This window comes from Caloenas nicobarica, chromosome 7 (genome assembly GCF_036013445.1).
Source record: "Caloenas nicobarica isolate bCalNic1 chromosome 7, bCalNic1.hap1, whole genome shotgun sequence".
Classification (NCBI taxonomy): Eukaryota; Metazoa; Chordata; class Aves; order Columbiformes; family Columbidae; genus Caloenas; species Caloenas nicobarica.
This window is the reverse complement of record NC_088251.1, coordinates 18974700-18994705: the sequence shown is the minus strand read 5'-3', so window position 1 is coordinate 18994705 and position 20006 is coordinate 18974700. Positions and strand designations below refer to the sequence as shown.

General features: G+C 39.9%; 2 protein-coding genes across 2 annotated transcripts in view; one reads left to right on the top strand and one right to left on the bottom strand.

Moving 5' to 3' along the window:
- VSTM4 (V-set and transmembrane domain containing 4) overlaps positions 1-6196 on the top strand; it is a 37353-nt gene extending 31157 nt beyond the window's left edge. Inside the window, exon 8 of the mRNA XM_065638993.1 lies at positions 3763-6196. Coding sequence (XP_065495065.1) covers positions 3763-3888 — 126 coding nt within the window. The 3' untranslated portion in view covers positions 3889-6196. The remainder of the gene's footprint in view (positions 1-3762) is intronic.
- Positions 2271-20006, bottom strand: part of WDFY4 (WDFY family member 4) — a 148688-nt gene continuing 130952 nt past the window's right edge. Inside the window, exons 58-61 of the mRNA XM_065638992.1 lie at positions 18461-18643; positions 17786-17873; positions 15604-15715; positions 2271-14538 (exon numbers count right to left, since the gene is read on the bottom strand). Of these exons, the coding sequence (XP_065495064.1) occupies positions 14472-14538; positions 15604-15715; positions 17786-17873; positions 18461-18643 (450 nt within the window). The 3' untranslated portion in view covers positions 2271-14471. The remainder of the gene's footprint in view (positions 14539-15603; positions 15716-17785; positions 17874-18460; positions 18644-20006) is intronic.

Below are 20006 nucleotides of genomic sequence, written 5' to 3'. Positions count from 1 at the left end.
ATAGACTTTGCAGATTGTTTATTAAGAAAAATGTTCATATAATGAACTCTTTCATGGGAAGCCCTGTGACTGGAATAAGCTAAAATTAAACTGGAAAAAATCTGGAAGAGGAATCATTTTGCATTTTCCAGAAGATATGCTGGAAAGTGATGAGTCTTCCTAATCTGTATTTCTGCAAAGTGTGTGATCCCAAGATGAGAAAACAGAAATGCAATAGAAAGGCTGTACCTAGAAATGTCACTTTGGGTCAGGCTTCTATTTGAAAAAATAATTTCAATGTTACCTCAGAACAACAATATAGTTTTTCAGGAAAGGATGTTGTAGTCATAGAAATCCCAATGGCCTCCTAAATGAAGAGCCAAGATAGAAAGAGAGAGGTGAATGGCCAGTCATCCATTGTGTCTTCCTCTTCTGCCTTTATATCAATCCCACCTATAATATCAGTTATTATAGTCACAACATTGTTCCAAAAAGGAGGCGGTGGCAGAATTCCAGGTTTACACTGCCAAAACACTATCCAATCCAAATGAGAGATGAAATTGTAGAATTAGTTTTCTTTCCCTGTCTGTTAAAAAAACAAACAAAAAAAAAAAAAAAAAAGAAGGAAAAAAAGTTTTTGGATTAACAAATCAGCAAGATTAAATTAAACATATGGTTGATAAATGAAGTACAGAAGAGCAAAAAACTCTGGCTACCATAGGTACTTTGAAGTAGTGTTGGCTTTCATGCACTGTTATTACGCATCCTTTGCTGAAAACTGTATACCCTTCACGATTTTGAACCTCCTGTGTGTTTCCTCATATTTTCAATCAAATTATTACATACTAGAAATATGCATAAGGGAAATTATTCTACACATTTTATGGTGTGCTGTTGCTTGTAGCAGTAATTGAAGTACCTTTTCCACTTATGAAAGTACTAATTTTATTTGGTTTTATTGCTTTTCTAGATGCAATTATTTATTTAGTGTGTTTTGGCTTTATTAAATTATGTTTACTATAGGAACATCATAAAAATGTATGAAAGCAACACATCAGCCACTACTGCCCAATGACCTGTTTTGGGGAATCTAGTGTTATTTTTCATATCCAAACATAATAGAATAAAGTAAGAATAAAGAGATAATCTACACTGGAAAACAATGCAATTTTGAGATAATATAATAAAACACCTGGACAATATGATTTCATAAATCTTAGTTCTAAAATTTACATGAGCTGGGCGTTGGGTTGGCTATTTTAGGACATGCGGCATTTTCTAAATGGAAACGTAACATGAAATACAATTAAACAACAAAGGGGAAAGCATATACAGATTTAGCTTGCCTTGAGCAACCGATTTCTACAGAACAATGAAAATATTTCTGCTTTAAAAGATGCACTGGGTCAGTCTTAGGAAATGTAGTGCTTTACTCTGGCAGTGACTAACAGATTTCTATCAGATTCATTTTAGAAGGCTTTTCACATGCAGTATATCATTCTGCATTTAGGGTCTGAGGTGACACCCACTGAAGTTGGCAGTGAAACTCCCAATATCTTCAGAGACTAGATGTGCTGTCATACACTGAGAAAAAAATCTTCAGCATTAGCTTGTGCTATTGTGATGTCCAGCCCAACTTACCTCCTGTATTTAGCCTCTGTACTACCTACTGAAGAGATGGACATATGTAGTTTTGAAATACCAAAATGAATCTTTTACATATCAAAAAAGGCAACTTAACCAACTTAAATATCTAGAAACTGAAGCTAACACTCTCAGGATAGAAAGAAGAAGGGAATTTTAAACTTCATTAAGTATCAGAGCAATTGACCAAGAGCTTTTTCTAACAGGACAGGACAGAGGTTTTTCTAAACACTGTGGTTTAGTTCAGTCCCAATACATGAACAAAGAAATATGTGATTTTATTTCTATTACATATAAGATCCACTGGAAGTCCTTTTACATCATTACATCAGGTAATTCAATGAAAGCAGGAAATCTGTGTAATCAACAGTGCAGCATTTGATAGCAAATGAGGACCAGAAGCTGAGATCAAATAGGACTACCTGTGCAAGAGGGGCAGGGAGGGAAGACTGTGAATAATCAAATGCAAAGGTTACAGTCCTGCAGTTAGCCCTGCAAAAGGCTTTTACTCATGTGTACAGATCAACTGACTTCAGTTACACCAGTTGTAGCCGCAGCAGCTGCACAAAGTATTTCAGGATCAGATCTGCAGAGAAAAAAATAAGATTAAACTAATGCTGGAAAAGTGTAAACTGATCCACCCAGAGGTAAACAATCTGAAATGCAGAGTGTGAGCAACTGTCAAGGCAAAGGGGAGGACTTCAGGGCAGTGCAAAAGACAGGAAACATGGGAGCACAGGGACTGATTGCAGAGGATATTAGATGTTTATTTTTTAGCCAGAGGATAACATAGTAATTATTCAAACACATGTCAAGGAAACAGGAATCATTTATGTTGAATCAGAAATGAATAAATAGCAGTAAATAAAGCATAAAGGAAACTCTTGGCATTGGAAAATATTGTCAGTTTTTTCATTATGACATTTAACTACTGTATGGAAAAATCTTGGTTTATGAACTTAGAGTCAGTTTTCAGTTTACAACGGGCAAAGACTTTCTTGGTCTCAGAGGTGCAACCTTCTCTATTAGGTATAGTCTTGTGACTACAACAATTTACATGGCTGAAATGGTTTTGGTTTGCTTTGTTTTAATTGTCCTATTTAGACTTAAATTTGACTGTTATATTCAGCTAGAACATGGTATCCAAGAAGATGAGAGAACAAATTCCCCAGTTGTTCACTTGCACAGAGCTTTAGCACTTCACTCGTTTTCAGGGACCACAGGCTTTAATCTTCTACAGGTGAACTAAAATCCATTTCAAGTACCAGGGCCCCATATACAATTCCACAGCAACTCTTGAGTTTGTCACTACATTTTCTGAGGTGAATTTGATATGAACAACCCACACCCAAATGACGAGCCACACACACAAAAGAACAAGAGACAAGAGTTTTGTCCTCTAAGGCACCACTCTGAGTTCTGGATGAAGCCCCCAATAGCAGTAGGCAGCTCTTCTGTCACCCACATGAAATTTGTTCAGTAAATTTTCTTGATAATATCTCTCTTAGCTAAGTTTTATAGTCTGAAGTATAAACCTCAACCAATACAGCAGATGGCTTTGGTGTTACGGCTTTTGTTCTAAACTCTGCACTCACCTATGAGTGCATGGAAAAATTGACAAAATCCCATTGGAATGACAGTAGCTCAATTGTATCAATTTTTGCTTCCTTCTGCATATCTTTAATGTATTTTTTGGTTCTGTTAACAAATATAATGAGAGGTACTGTGAGTGGAAAAGTAACTGGTCCAAGGTTTACAGCTGGGAAGAAAATCTGCCACATATATTTAAAATCATGAAATCTGCAATAACTAAAATTAAATTGCAAAAATTAGGATTGAAGAGGCCAAACATTTTGCTAATGCACATCTTTCAAATTTGCAATATCTGAATTGTCAAATTAAAACATTTGGCATTTAAGAAACAAGGAGAAATTGGAAATGAAGCTGAAAATCCTACTATTTCTTGTGGGTTTTTTGATATTATTTTTTATTTCATCTTCTATGAACTAAACTGATTAACAACAGAGTAGAATTAATGTGTGAGAGAAGAAATATGCCTATTCTATAGAATATTTAAGGCATCTTATACATTCAGTGGTAATGACATTATAACTGTAATTTTTTCATTCTGTTTTGCAGCCGAAAATCACCGAGGAGAATTTAACATACGCTGAACTTGAACTTATGAAGCCAATTCAGGAAGCCAAAGGCATTCCCAGTACAACAGTCTATGCACAGATACTCTTTGAGGAGAACAAGCTGTAATAGTTCATGCCTGTATAAATGTCCTTTGTCTGTGTTCTATTTAATTCTTGCTGTGCTGTTTATTTATAAAAATCATACAAATGTCCTTATTTTTTTATTTCCATTCATGCACTTCTATTTTTCTATGAGACTTTTAAACAAAATGTAGTTGAAAGTAATCATAGAAAAAGCAGCTGGTCTACAACTGACATCCCAGAGACACCCCTCGTAGTGTTCAGCCCCCCTGTTTAAAATGGACTGAAGTTCTACCTGGGACATTTTCAATACTAAACATTATTCCATCTTTGAAGCCAATGTGACATGTCCAGCTTCAAATATCGACATCTCAGCAAGCCTCAGAAGTACTAGTGGCACGATCCATGCATATCAGCCTACTTCTGAAGACAAAAACCACTGACCAGGAAATGTATCGAATTAATGCTGTTTTTCCCATCAGGAAAATATTAACCCAGTAAAGCTAAGACTTTTTTTTTCTGTAGCAAAGGAGAAGTTAAAATTACTTTTTCTGCTTTCTCTGCCCCCTCCAGAAATAGTTGTCGAAAGAGCTGGTTTCTATATTTTCAAATTTTCTTTCTAAATGACATTGTTTTAAAAAACTTGTGTTACTTTTAGTAAAGTTGTTTATTAGTGCTTGAAGTCTCAAACATTTCAGAACAATCCAAAGGAAACATTCATAGTTAAACCCAAATGATTTGAGGAAGAATATTTATAGCTTAGGAACATTTCCCAGGATTTTCTGGTTTTTAAAATTCTAATTAGGAATAGGAAAAATCTGATATGGAGTAAAAGACTTCAACAGAACCATGACACTGTTTTGGCCTCGACCTAGGCTGGTGCTCCCAAATCTGCAAAAGTTTCTTCCTGTGGCCCGCATCACTGAACTGCTGATCTACAGGAAAAACTCACACAGCTGCTTCTTAGTATGGAGCAGACTCCGTTAACACCCTGCGCAAAATACTCTTCTTTCTTCACCTTAGTAAATGAGAAGGAATTCTTGCTTTTCCATTGACACACATTCACAGAAAATGGGCTATTCTGTGACATCCATGGCATTTCAGCCGTGAAGGATAGCTGGACTGGTGTTTCAAGCTCCTAAATCTCCAATGCCCAAATTCCACCAAAGTTCTGCGAGAGTAGGGTACTCAACGTCTTTTAACCCTTGGGAAGGTTTAACCCTTGGGTAACTACAGAGTTAATGGAGATGCAAAAGCATGGGCTCTTCACCATCAGGCTCTGGAGATCTGATACTTGGCATGTGCCAGGTCTTCTCCAGGTCTGAGATGGACCCCCTTCACAGTCCACTCATTCAGCAGTATTCAGTGTGGATTTTGGAGTAGCACTTGCAAGCCTTGCGTTTTGCAGTCCTAACCAAGGTGATCCCAGTTGCTTCTTCCTTTACAGGTCAGGCTTTTTCAGTGATACAGCAACTTCTCAGCAGGGCTCAGAGCACAGCTGGGAGCCATCGCAGGAGCACTCATGCCCGTATTCCTGTTACTTCATGGGAGCAAAGGAGAGGAGGGCAGGGTGACAATGCAGGGATGGGGACATGCAACAAAGGGAAAGAGCACACCACTGCCTGTTGGAGGGTTTCATCATTTTAAGTGGGTCGGTATAAACTGCTTTTTAACTTTCTTGAACAGGAGTAGAGATTAGGCAGCATATGTAATCTTCTACTTTAGAGACAGGATGTGCAAAAGTAAAATTCAGTCACCTGCTTCCATGTTAGATAAAAATCTCTTGTATGAAAAAAAAAGAAGCGTAAGAAAAGCTTGTCAGGCTGGCCATTATGTGCAGTATTAATTCCAACTCTAGTCCTTCATCAAAACGTTCTTTCCAAACTAAAGCCACTAATCAATAGGTTTACCAGTAATTATTTGCATGTTTAATGTTTGTATTTGTGAGCTGTCAAGGAAAAGTTTGTTTCACCTTTTCATTATCCCAGGAGATTAATCACCCACCAAAAGAGCATGATATCTTTCCTTGTTCTCTGAACAATCAGGGATCAATTTTGGAACAGCCAGTCTGACTGACTATTCAGAGAGGACATCTCTTATCCAGACATCTCTAAGGAAGGCCTTAGAAAAGTGTATAACTTATTAGTGATTCCTTTGGAATTAAAATAAAACCCTAACATGTTAATGAGTTAACCACTTAGTTGTGAAAACTTTCTAAAGTTTCTAAAGTTGTTCAGAAAAGTCCTCTACTGTATGTTTATGCCCAGTATTTTAATGAGTACCATTCTTTGTGTACTAATACTCTATATATTCTTGTTTATGTTTGATATGTAATTCCCCCAAGTAATAGTTAATTGAGCTAAATAAATTACTTTTTTTAGTGAGATAAGTTCTCTCAGTCTATATAGGATTTATTGCTTGCTAGAAAACAATTTAAGGTTATATGTTTATCTTGTATTCAGCATTTAGACAATCCCAATGGCTAGGAATTGAATTTTTCATTCTGCAGAAAATTCCATGATTTTAAAATGTTTTCCATTTGTGAATAACTTCAGATGACAGCAGAATCCTGAAAGGCAGCAGATCAGCTGAGCGAAAGGAGGACAAAAATACTACTTAGAGAACACCCATCTTCCTGAGCAGACATTCCTATGCGTTTTCTTATGCAGTGTCCACCAAGATTTAATAATGTCAAACCATATGATTGGAGAAAGAAAGACATCATCATTTCCCTCTCAATTAATTGTACATCTTTAAGTATCAAAACAACTCACTGGAATGACTGTGGAGAAGAAAATTTCACTGAGTATAATGTGCTTTAGTGGGAGAAATGCAGTATAAGTTGGATTTATCTCCTAACAGGAAACACAAAGCTGAATTCCTCTCTAGCCTAACTCTTTCTAGCTGCAGCAGAACAGAAGTGGAGCTGAATATGGTCCACTGTTCTTTTATGACAGGAGCTCCCATGAAGACTCTTAATACCTTATTAAGCAGCAGTTGAAGTCTGCTGAGTCATACTATTTTGGTTACTCCTTCCATTGTCATTGGTAAAACATGGCCTAGTGCTGAAATTTTAACAAATACAGCTCTATTAGTCTCACACCAATTTAGTATCAGATTGTTAAATGTTAATGTACTGCACCCTATAGCTTTAAATAGAATTAGAGATGTTTACAGCTTTGGTTAAATGCACCTTGTTCCTCCACATTAAATTTTATTACTAGAATCCTCCATCAGCAAATAGGAGTAAATCATATTAGTGTCACGGGCTGTGTGGGGGTTGATTCTGCAGCCCAAGGCAAAGGTGTTTTATTACTCTTTATTACAACTTTCTAATTGGTAGGTGTGGTCAGAATGACATTATCTCTGTAATTACAAGCAAATTACTGGTTTTAGAGTAACTGTAACATAATTGTGGGGTTCTCTTAATTAAGAGGTTCAATCAACTTGAGTCCTCAGCCAAGGCTTGGGCAGGTTCTGGTGGCATAGCAGGACTCAGACCAGATCAGGTCTCATTTGATGTTTGATTTGTAGGTCAAATTCTACTTTTTGAGGACTTATCCTAAATGCCTCTGGTGAGTGACATCAGGGTGCAAAGATCTTTTTTGGCTTCAGTCTAACCTGTCAGGGTAAAACATAAAATCCCTAAATTCCACTGTATAACAATTACTCTTCTGAGTTTCCTGTACCAATCTGAAATATACTCATTTGGTGTGCTTTGTTCCACCACTTGGTTTCACTCCATTTTACTACCTTGGTTAGGAAGTAGAGTGGATTGAAAGACTGCATATCAACGGAAGACTCAGAGTTTGTATGATTTCTCTCAGAAAAAAGAGAAAAAAGAGCTGGAACAGATTTTGAGATGTCGGCTAGTCTCTCTCTTGATCTCAAGGCTGGACCAACTCAGCCTGACTTAACCTGGTAGTCTGGTTGGTCTAACCTCTTAGACACTTACAGTGATAAGGTTCCATGCTTTCCTTACCATCTATTCCCACAGCCCTAAACATTGCCTTTTCTCCAGTAGACAAACAGAACATTTCCCCCCTGCTTAACAGCCTTCTCCTTATTTGAAGAGTATTGAAAGGAATGCTGAAAAGAGAATTAACCTCAGTTCTATCTGGCCTTCCTCATGCAAAGAACAACTGATTCCCAACACTACTTTTCTGGAAAAGAATAACAAATTATTCCAGACAAAATGGATACTAACCCTTTTTGAGCCTCCAGCTGAGACCTGCTCAGGTTTTCATTTTAGTACATAACACAGCTAGTCACTGCAATTGCGTTTCTCCCTGCTGTGCAGGACCTGGGACTCTCCTACATCTTACACCAAGGAAGCAGGAGGTTGTGTGCACAGAGTCCTCAGGCAAACTCACTTGGTTTCCCGTCCTGGCTAGGAAAAAAACTCTGGGGAAAGGGATTTCTTACCTCCCTGTGTGCCTGTTCCCTGTGCCCCTCTTGAATGCAAGCTGTTGAGTCAAACTCAAACTTTCTTGGATTTGAGTTGTTAAGCCATGTTAGAATACTATCTATCTTGTCTGCAGCAATATTTTTACCATAAGGAAGTGAACAAGAACACAACAGTGCATTAGGGCTCTGTACATAGAGCTGCACAAGACAAGATCACATTTAGGGGCTTTTGCTTTCCTGTTCTGAGCTGGCACGGTCTTGGGCACAGTTAACAGCAGCTACAGTACGTAGCTACTTACAGCCCCACGACTTTCTTTGAGAAATTAGCAGTTGATACTTTTGGATTATCCTCAGAAAATAAAAGGCCTCCAGGAACTTCTTTGACTGCTAACAGTTTTCTCCTGATGCTGGGTGGGAGCACACCACAAAACCACATCACGTAACATGTACAGGGCAAAAAACACATGAGGATGTGCAACAGTTGTCACTTGCAAACATGGTAACTGAACACGTGTCTTTCCCTTACCACAAAAGCAAATAAGGAGTCACTGGATACTGCTCAGTGTTGCTATACCATTTCCCCATCTCCAATTCTTCCTGCTGTGCATAGTAACTAGACGGAAAATTGCTCAGCACTGTCTGTGGAGGGATTTTTCAGGCAGCCTGTTAAGCAGCTTTGCAAATCTCATTCCCCTGCAGTAGTCCTGTGGGAGACAAGTAAGTGGAGAATCCTGGCCTAAGTACTCAGATCAGAGAGGATCAACAAGATTGACAGTCAGTCATTATTATTCTATATGGCACCTCTACACCTTAAGTGGTCTTGCCTTGTAACAGCACTCTGCTCTCACAGGAACATATGCCCTCCAAATCCCTCAGGTAAACACAACTATGCTCACTTCTACCTCTACATCCTCCTTGCTTGCTCTTAATGAGCTACCAGAGGATAGAAGAGCTCTTCATAGCCAGGGAACTAACTCAAAAACCAAAATTAGTAAATCACTATGCACATGACGACAGCAAATGGCAAAGGCCACTCCTATGTATCACTATAAAAAAATAACACTAATTGGGATGCTTTGCAATTTCCTGTACAACCCATAATTAGGTTAGATAAGAAACTAGCAGTGTCTAAGTGCTATAAATGTCTAAATTAAGTTATTTTGAAAGTGCTCAGCACTTTGACATTTGAGAGTTCAGAGTAATTGGGGTATTGAAATAAAATTGCTTCTGTTATTTAAAAGGTCATTATCTTCCTCGGGTAGATATATGAGGACTATTTTCCACTCTGCTGAGCCGTTCTATTTGGTACAATTAGACCTGCTTGAGTAGATTTCTAGTGGGTCTCCTCCCACTTATCACAGTCCCAGCACTGAAAGGCCTGTAAATATACAGCCCAAATATGGAGTATATATTCAGTTCATAATAGGGCTCTGAAGAGCCAAGGGCTGCCCAGAGCTTCAGACACGTACCATGAACCCTGCAGGCTGCTACACCAAGCAAGGTGTCAGCTGAGTCCTTACGCAGCCAAAGTCTACAAGTGCCAGGTTACAGCCAGAAGCCAGCCTGCCAGGCAGACAAAGGCTTTGGAGCAAATCGGGATTTCACCTTGCCAACCAAATTACCTCCCAGTCTGGCAGCAACTTTAGTTATTTCAATGACACTACTGGAATACCTTGTTTCCAACATGTCTGGTCCCACTGCCACAACAAGGATATGATTTCTGCGTGCTTACCAGATTTGGTGCTCAGTCAAAGATGGGAACTTAAATGACTACACCTTGTCTGCCTTTTATTTTGGTTAGTTCAGCACTGTCAGTAAAATAAGGGATCATAAAGACATAGACATTGGCAGAGGAGATTTAACTTGTTACCACTTCTCCACTTGAGACTGCCGCAGCTGGGAGAGGTTGTGGGGAATGGGCTGAGCATGGGAGTGGCCAAAGAGCATCCTCACTGTTCACTCCTGTGGCTTAATCCCTGTCCTCCCCCACATGGGAGCTGAGCATGCCACCAAAACTGAAGTAGCTATGGGAGCATGACTCTCCATTGTCCCTCCTGGCTAGGGAACAGATGTATCAGGAAGAAGCAAAGGGACACGGGTCATCATAGAATAGTTTGGGTTGAAAGGGACCTTCAAAGATCAGGTAGTCCAAACCCCCTGCAATGAGCAGGGGGGTTGTAACAACTGGTTGATCCCTAAGTGATGTGTGTGACCATAAGCAAATAAATCACTCCAGCTACCTGGCTCGGAGGTGCTTAATACCAAGCAGGAGGAGACAAGAGAGCTGGGATCAGATCCAGAGGTTTTCTGGGATTCTTTTTCAACTTCCTTGGGATGTCACTCCTGAAAGATGAGAGACAAGCACGACAGGCTGCATTTTATGCAGAAGGGAGCATATTCCTATGAATTATTTTAGCTCATATGGCTCTCAGATAATTTTCTTTGTGACAGCCATAGGTGATGCTGAAGGAGATGATGTTGTTACCAATACCCTCTTGTAACAAACTTGAGATCCCTGTCTGAAAAGCATTTGAGAACAGTAGCACATGGTGGGAATCACAGGGGAAAATTTCCTGGGGGAGTTACAGATCAGCTTGCATTTATTTCTCAAAAAAAGATTTGAGCAAATTATTTTTTATGAGGATGCAAAGGCCCTGCAGTGCACAGGCAGCTCTGCAAATATTGCTTCACTAGCATTTATTAGCCAACAAAAAGCTACAGAAATCAGATGGTATTTAATGCTCACTGTAACATTTATAAGACTTCTGTTGCCAAACAAGGAAGCTAGATGGTCTGTGCAATAACCAAATAAGTGTGATTAAGGCACTTTAGGGTTTGTGGTCCTAGATCAGATTAAATTGATTTTTAAAGTCACATAAAGGTTGTGCTGTTCCACATTTCTCTTCTTGGCTTCCCTACAGGGCAGAGTTAAGACTGTGTCTTATTTCTGCATTTCTTACCCTAATGCGATTGGATTTCTTTTAAGGGTAATTTTCACCCTCAGCTGCTTACCCCTTGCAAAAGTTGGTGCTGAGATAATTATGATACTCTGTTGATGTCCACACTGTGCCACTTTCAGCATAAGTCCATTGCTGCTGTATTTGCTGTGGAATTGCTCTACTTGCTTAATTTTTCAAGCATATTCTAGATCTACTACCCCTACATCCCCTGTGGCCTTCAGAGAACTGGTATCACATCAGGATACTCACCAAGTAGGCACCACTACTGCCCCTGAGCTAGCACCAAGCCTTGTCTATGCATCACTTAAATCTGCCTCCATATCTAGAGCTGACAGAATTTCATGGATGTTCATCATTTACCAAATACACAAAAGACCAATACAAAAACACCTGCTGGTTAAGAGGGGTGATTTCATAGCTAATTGCTCAATCATATATTACAAATTTCTAGCAAAAACTTAATGTCACAGAGGACTGCCTGAAGAAAAATGACCAAGTGGCATTCTACCCCTGTCACATACACTGGCTGTGTCAGACCTAGGAAATTTGATGACTGCAACATGCTTACATTTGTGCCTTAATTCTGCAAGCAAGGAGTGGTGCTTTTGCTACTCACAGTATGCATTTCTCTCAATGACTTACTACTATGAGGAAAAATCCTCTAGAGCTAGAGAAGAAATAAAAACTTTCTCAACCACACACTGTTGTACAGCAAATCAGTCCTAATCAAAATTTTAACCAGGAGGAAATTGCAACCCATTTCTATCCATTCACCTTTTATATTCTTCCAAATACAACTCCCTGAACCTTAGAACAAGGTTGACTCAGGAAGACATTCATTCTTAACCTGCTAACTTCCATTCACACATGCACACTCTGGATTTGTTCTCTGTGATCCAAAACAACAGCTGATGCACCTTGTCCTTCTCTCGAAGATGTAAGAGAATGGATGTCAGGAACAAGGAGATGAGCCTGTAAAACCCATGCATAGCTAGTCTACAGGTGGTCTTTTCTTATACCAAACAATGTCAAGTTAATGTCTAGAGCATTGGAGCCACTAGTGCTGCTGTCCAGACTGCAAAGTAGGTACCAGTCCCAGCTCTAGGAAAGGGAGTATCTGCTATTGGCAAAAACAGGCTGCATGAAAAGGCTGAAAGAGGAAACACAATCAGCAAGCTATCAAGATGCCTACTAGCTAAATGAAAACACAGGTACTGAGCTTCTTTTATGGCTCCTAGCTACCTTTACCATGGTTCAGTAAAGCTGTATCCACAGTTGACAGGAGTCCAAGTTTTGCTGTATGTGTATCCAAATCACAGCTTATTTTTAAGGAACATGCAGAGAGAAAAGGAAAAAAGTAGTGTACTTAATTTTGTTGAATTCTATGACAATTGACCTTTCCCCAGACCTCAGGAAAAGGAAAGATGGGCATGGTCCATCTTTGCTCTATAAGGTTACTTTGATTGCAAAACTCTTGGTGCATTTTTGCCTGTTTTCAATGTATGTTTCACTGAGCACAGAAAGGATAGTATCTGAGTCATCAAGTCATGCATTTGGGGGTTAGAAAGGATAACCGGTCACGTCATCTTTGTAGAGGTAATGCAGCCTTCCTTGTATGCCTGCGTCATGAGCTAGCCTCTAATTACTACATTTTCCACAGGCAATTATCTCACTCACTGTGGAGGTTAGAGCAGGCTGTGGGGTGGGCTGGTGGGAGGACATGTCTCAGCAGTCTGTAAGGAAGGAAGCTGTTTGCCACAGGAAGTCTTGCTCATTCAGTAGCAGAATTCAAAAAAAGTCACAAGCAAAGCAGTGCCCTACCTGGAGAAAAAAACCAATGTGGTTAGAGAAAAACTGGTAAAAACTCACCTCCTACTGCAGATTCTTCCTAACAATGCTGTCAAGTCTCTAGCACCAAGATTTTGACATATAGCAGTTCCTGACATTCCTGTCTCTGGCTGTCCAGTGCAGCACACACAGGGCTTCACTCCTGCAGTGCTAACCAGTCCCATTGCAGTGGAAATCAGGGAACTCTCCTGGCTCTGCCTGTTCAGGGCTGTGTTTGGTGGTATGAACATAAGGGCCTTCTCATCTGTAATGTCCTTCGTGTTCTTCCTGGCTCTGCCCTTACCCAGTCTGTGGTGTTCAGGAACCTACTCTGCCTGAGTGGCTACTCAATTCTTCCGTGTGTAAGATAAGATACTCAGGTCAAGGAGGGGCAGAGTAGAGAGCAAGTCAAGTTGGAGAGAGGGAGTTATCAGTTTAGCTCCTTCAAATTCTCATAACATGTTAATGAGCTTGATTTTTCACGCTGTCTCCATCCCCACTAGAGAAACAAATGGTACTTGAATTTATCACACCAGGGCCTCAGCCTTCCTGTACTACAAATGCCTACTTTGGCCATGCAAGATGATTGTGAAGGTAAATCCTGAAGTGTGTCTCATGTACTGATATTCCAGAGAACATAGTGACAAGGCTAGGAAAGAAGGCAGTGAAGGAAAAGAATGAAGAAATATGTTGACCAGCTGTGTCAGATCTTCATCCTCACCCATTCCATGTATTTTTGCCTGCCTTGGCTCACTATGAAAAAGAAAAACAAAACAACAAGTCAGAGATTAGGAAACTAAAGATTGCGCCATAACACATGTTCACAATGGGGCTGGATAAAGGCATCATTGTCAACCTCAGAATTCCTACCTTCACTTTGGCAAGCAAAATAGCTTTTTATAAGGAATGCATACATTTTCGAACAGATTCAGGGAAGGAAGGAGAGTAAAAAGAAAGATTAGCATATTTGTATGTTAATAAGGACAAAGATACTGCAACAGACTCACTTAACATCTGTTCAAAGCCTCAGTGTTTTCTGATCATATGGTATTAAAATTAGAATGTTACTTTTATTAAGCTACATTGCTCTGTGTCATAATCAAGACCTTTTTATTTGCTAGGTATTATTTGTGAAATACAAAGTATTTTGTCAAAATCAGTATCTAAAATAACTTTTAAAATACAAAAGTTTTCCCAGGACAAATACTGCAAAACCTCATTGTCTATGTGTGTATGGTTGTCAGTGTCTCTTTTACAACTTTGGAGTCCATTTTCTAGTTTCAATTAGATTTCACTGCAGGATCAGTCCAACAACTCTTTTGAGATTCAGTCCCCAACTATAGGCTTCAAGTTTCTCTGATTCTTTAATGCACTGAAGGGTAATTTTCTCTCCATCCAAAAGGCTGAAAAAAGAAGAGTTCTTGGCTATTTCCTCCTACTCATCCATAGACCAGCAGCAGATTCTTCCCCAGTCATCACCAACTAGGAGCTTAGAGGAATTTCTTGAGAAAAAATAAAAAGAGAAAAATGTTTATGAACAAGACACAAATAGGACCAAGGCTTTCTCCTGTGATGCAACATTCAGGGGAGTAGGTTATCTTTAATGTTAAATGTGAAGAAAAATTATATAAAGTAGACAAAGATTTGTACTTCAAAGAGTGAATTCAGAGTTGGATCCAAACTTTCCTGGAGTTCAGTGGGTTAGCTGTGGACAATCTGGCCAGGTCAGAAGCTCATACCTTTCTCTGAGACTCTATGAATGTTAAATAATCTGCTGGCCAGATTCAGAATCCAGACTTGTTAGCACATAACATCATGGCTTCAGCCACTGAAATCTCTGCTGCATGCAGTGCCACCAACACTAATGAAACTAACCCTCCCCCCAAACTTTCCCACTTTCAAAACATATAAACATCACAGTCACTAAGTGCTCTAAATCTGAGCATGCAGAATACAGGAATCATTTTAGCAACTATCAAAATGCCAACGCTTTAGAAGAGAAAGACAACAACTGTTTTACAGTACATTGTAACATCCTGGGGTAGGAGATAACAACAAGTATTACAGCCACATGAAACTGCAGGGGAGGGATTGAGTAAACTAAAATACTGCTGGCTGTGCAAACTGAGTGAAGTTTAACAAAGTTGTCCTTTGTCCAAAAACTTCCTGTTTACATTTTAAGGAGATGGCATCTCTAGCAACTCCTAGGATAGTGTTTTTTTCAGAGACAGTGTAGCAGCTACTGATCTCTACAACTATTCTGGCCGAAAGCTGCTATTTCTCCGGGGTTGTCTCCTTTCTGACCACTGACTATCTCAACAGCCTTCACTTAAATTTAACCAGATAAATCTTCCAGAGTGACTGTTTGGCTAAGATGGCGTGATTTGGCTGACATTTTAGAAAAAAACCACAATGACAGCACCAGAAAAGACAAAAAAACAAACACAAACTCGAGAATAAAATAGAATGAAACAAAACTTGCTGATTTAGAGCAGAGCAGTGGAGCCCCAAGCTGGCGCTGTGCGCTCTGTTGGACACCAGCTGCAGTGCAAAGGGAAGGACAGTACCTGGATACAGCCAGTGCTGTCACTGCTGGGCTGGTCTTGCTTGGTTTTCCAGTCAAGGCAAGGTTGGGATTCAGTTCCCGACAAAGAACAAAACGTTTTCCATGCTTGTTACCTGTTGTGTGGTTTAAAACAAATATTTAGAAAGTATCTGGGGGCAGCATGGATGGGATTGTTATTATTTACGGTCAGCAAGTTGTTAAGTTGAGAACAAATATATTTAATCTCAGCCTGTGCTGTTGCAAAATAGGCCCATCCCAATTTAATTTGTGGCTATGATAGTTACATGTGCTGACGTGCGGCTGTATCAATTGTGTGCTAAATTGGATTTGTGTATTATTGCTTTCTAAATTGCAAGCCTAGTTCAGCAAAATTGTTCATCAGTTTTCACTGGCTTTATGCTTAATAAGATGCCCCACAATACCTTGCTGCCAGGATATAATACAGCCCATAATTGCCTAGTAAAAAGAAATTACATAAAGTCCTGGTATTATCAACTTATCTAAATCTGCTCATAGCAGAACCAATAATTAAATGCTGAGAACATTTCACATGCACACGCATACATACACACACACTTAACAACATAACCCAATCATAGCTACTTTGGTCTTTTTAATGACTGTGTTTTGTATTAATTTTACTTTCTTTAATGTGTAGAATGAGATCTGGGAATATTTGGCCATTTAAAATAATTCTGAAGTCATCTGAATAGTTTAAGGGAGCATATCACTGCTTTGATTACACCTCTCAACTCTTGAATAAAGAACAGTGCTGCTGTGTGCATCTGAGAACATGCGTCCTTATACTCTTGTGTGAGCAGGTGCGTGTGTCTGCACATCACCAGATGCCTGGTCAATACTTGTCTTCTTTTATAATCCTCTCTGAAAAGGGCACAAACAGGAGTATTTTACTGTGTTCCTGTGGGCAGCTTTTAAGTCCTAGTTTGGAGAACTGCTGAAGACATAAATTTAAAAAATATCTAAAATCTCAGTTTGCTCTAAGACATTCTATGCAATTGTACCCAAGTAAATAGGACATGGAAATGTCTGCCACAGGAAGTTACGGACAGGAACTCACAACATTCTTAAAACAAATTGGATGTTTGTAGATGTAAAAAGATTCTGCAAAATGACTACATAATACTACAAGGATTTTGGAAGGAATGTTTAAGCTTTTGCTTTGATTTACAGCAATCTGATTAGAGACCACAATGAAACCAAATATGCAGCTACCACAGCCAGACTATTTAATGTCTGGCATCGCTGGTGTTCTTGCACCTTCTCTAGAAGCAGCTGGCTCTAGCTACTCTGAGACATCACAAAAGGTAGGATGGGCATTTGGTTTGTTTGGCATTTCCAATATGCCTCTGTATGTATCAATATTTTCACATCGCAATTTGAGTAATGTAGATGCCAAGTTACATGAACAGCACTTCTGATGATCTCAGTGGTAATGCCTAGTTACTATATAATTTTTTTTTTTTTTTTTTTTTTTTTTACGCAGATGTTACATCTGTAGCGTTATATTTATGCAAATTGCATGTCTAAATCTGAAGCAATAGAGAATGTCTGTAATGGGGATCACAGAAAATAAGTGCTGTAAATTATACATACAAACACCACAATTCCTTTCTCTTATAAAATCTGCTGTAAAGAGAAGCTGCACTATTTAGGATGTGCCTTTAAAGCTCCCTGGCAAGTTTCAGCTCCTGTATTTTTCGGAAGAGAGAAGTGAACTTGTGCTGGTTTTAATACCAGGCAGCACTGTAGCGCCATCATCTTATTGACCTCAGCTCTGCAAGAACTCCAGGGTGTCACCTTCAGCCAGGATACTTAAGTACAGGCCATCAGCAGAGGTACCAAGGGAATGGGCTTTCTGGAGCCATGATAGCTCATTAGTTTCATACGTTTATGCGGAAAGGTGGTCTATCACGCTTGACAGAACCTATGAAGACGCTTCAGCTTTACCCAGGCAGGACGTGCCCATGAGACTGATGGCTCAGGGGTGCTCTCTGTCTCAAAGGCAGGGCAGCAGCTACCCGCTACTTCTGCTGCTGGTTACAGTAACACTGCACCAGTTACCTGCACACCACTGTGCTCACACACCATCTTCTGCCTCACAACCAAACTGTCTCTGCAGCACACAGTCACAACACAGTTTACAGCCCACCCTGTGGCCATACCCATGTTGCCCGGCTCTTCCATCATGCCCCTCTGCAGCCTCAGTCCAGCAGCTTGCTCTGGGGTATTGGTGTATTCAGTTTTCCACAGCTGTGTCAGCAAGGAGGCAAAAATGGAAAAAACATGGATTATAGCAATGGAGAAAGAGAGAGCTGTGGCTATCTGCTTCCCAGGAAGGGGTGGAAATTGGACTTCTATCATCAGAGCAGGTGTTTGCAGTGTCTTCTCTCCTTCTGCCACTGTGCTGCAGGGCATCACACTGACGAAAAGTATGCAGGGAGCTGGTGGGGTTTCTGGGCTGACACACTAATGAGGATCCCAGTAACCCAGGAAGCCCTCCCGCCAGACTGGAGGTGGAACCAGCAGTGAATTCCTGCTCCTGATAAACTGTTACTTAATACATAGCTGTGAACCAACTCACAGAAACCAGACCAAGACATATTTCTGATGGGCAGTACAATTTTTACTTTCAAAACCACACATTCTCAAAACTCTTCCCGAATGGCAGAGACTCCTCCATTCAGGAGGATAAAAGTTGATAGGAAACAGACATTTTACTCTGATTTTCAGTGTCTGACATGGGCTTTTAGTGGCTCTGTCTCTCAAATTAGCATGCCAAATTCTGCCTCTGGTCTACAACGAATGAGGATTCCCTCTCCTCTCCCCCATCCACCTACCCTCACCACTCCATCTGAGCTTCCTGTGATGATGATGCTGCGTGTGTCCCAGTCCATCACTTCAGCAAAGCAGCAGCAAACAATACAGCGTTCAGGGCTGCAGGAGGTGTTAATGCTTGCAAGAAGCTGACCATTAACTGTCCACAGATACAGGTAAGAGCCAGCACAAGAGATAATATCACTCTGTAACAAAGCAAGAGGCAATGTTTCAAAATCCTACACTCATCCTCCTCACAACTCCTAAGTGCTGATTATAAGTTACAAAGTTTCTCTGACTTAAATTCTGACCTTTGTTTTGCTTCCGGGCAGATGGTTTAAACCAGAGACAGTAAAAAAATGATACTTTATTCTCATGAAATGTTCTGACATTTTTATACTGTAGAATCCGAAAACAACTGTCTTGGATTTAGCCAGATAATGCAGGAACAAAGTGGGTTTGTTTTTTTTTTTTCATTTTTTAAAATGAAAACATTTTTAAAAATGTTCCTTTTCTATTTTCCAGAAAATGCAGGCTTTTAGTAAAAAAGCAGATTGACAGACTGATCTAGCTACTCTCAGGGACAGGGACCATGCACAGGCAACGCCTAGCACAGGTTCTGGGCCAGGACTAGTGCTGAAGTGTTTCAAATAAGCATTCTCTTAAATAAGGACACGGTGTCCACCTGCTCAGCTGTGAAGCCTTTGGTGATTTCACAATCCTCCTCTGCCCCTCACAGGGAGCTTAATGTCATCGCATTTTTACACTGTGTTTTGCATTTGGCCAATGACCAGCTCAGCATTCAGTGAGCTGCACTTCTGATGCAGGGAACACCCTTTGCAACTGAATGTTTGCCCTCCCTTCCCTTCAGGTGCACAATCTTACCGCAGACCGCATGTAAGGAGCAAATACACAGATAATCACTTTGGGGCGAGAAACACACAGAACCAAGAGCCAATGCTGCAATTTTATATTATCTTATCAAAAGTGCATCTTGAGCAAGTTAGTAATTCAAATTCAACCTAACCTTTCCGCCCCAATGCATGCCAAGAACCGGCTAAATGGAGCACCATCAGCAAAGTCATCCGATTCTGGTAAAGGCCAGTGTGCCCTTAAATTAGCAGCATGCATCTGGTTTAAATCAACTAACACCATACTTCACCCCTGCCTGATTTGAGGCTAGAGCTCTTCACACCGCAGGGCAGAATACTGAAGATAAAACAAGGATAGCACGTTCAAAACAGTGTTGGCAATAATTAAAGAGATTAAATGTCAACTACCTTATCTGCATGAGAGTACATAATGTCCAGGCATTTGGTAATGATCTAAAGAGTTTTTCAGGTCTAGAACAGGGATTTAAAACTAACTGAAATAATTATTTACGGCAAGCTTTTACAATCCTCCTTAGTTTATAAACTTTTTGGGACAGCCTTTTAATTTTGTGTCTACGTGATACAAACACCATGAGGTCTGGATCTACAAATGGAGCTTCTAGATGTTCAAGCAAATATAAAAACCAATATTCACATAACAAAGAGCTGTATAGGGTTCTTATTTCACAGAAAAGTA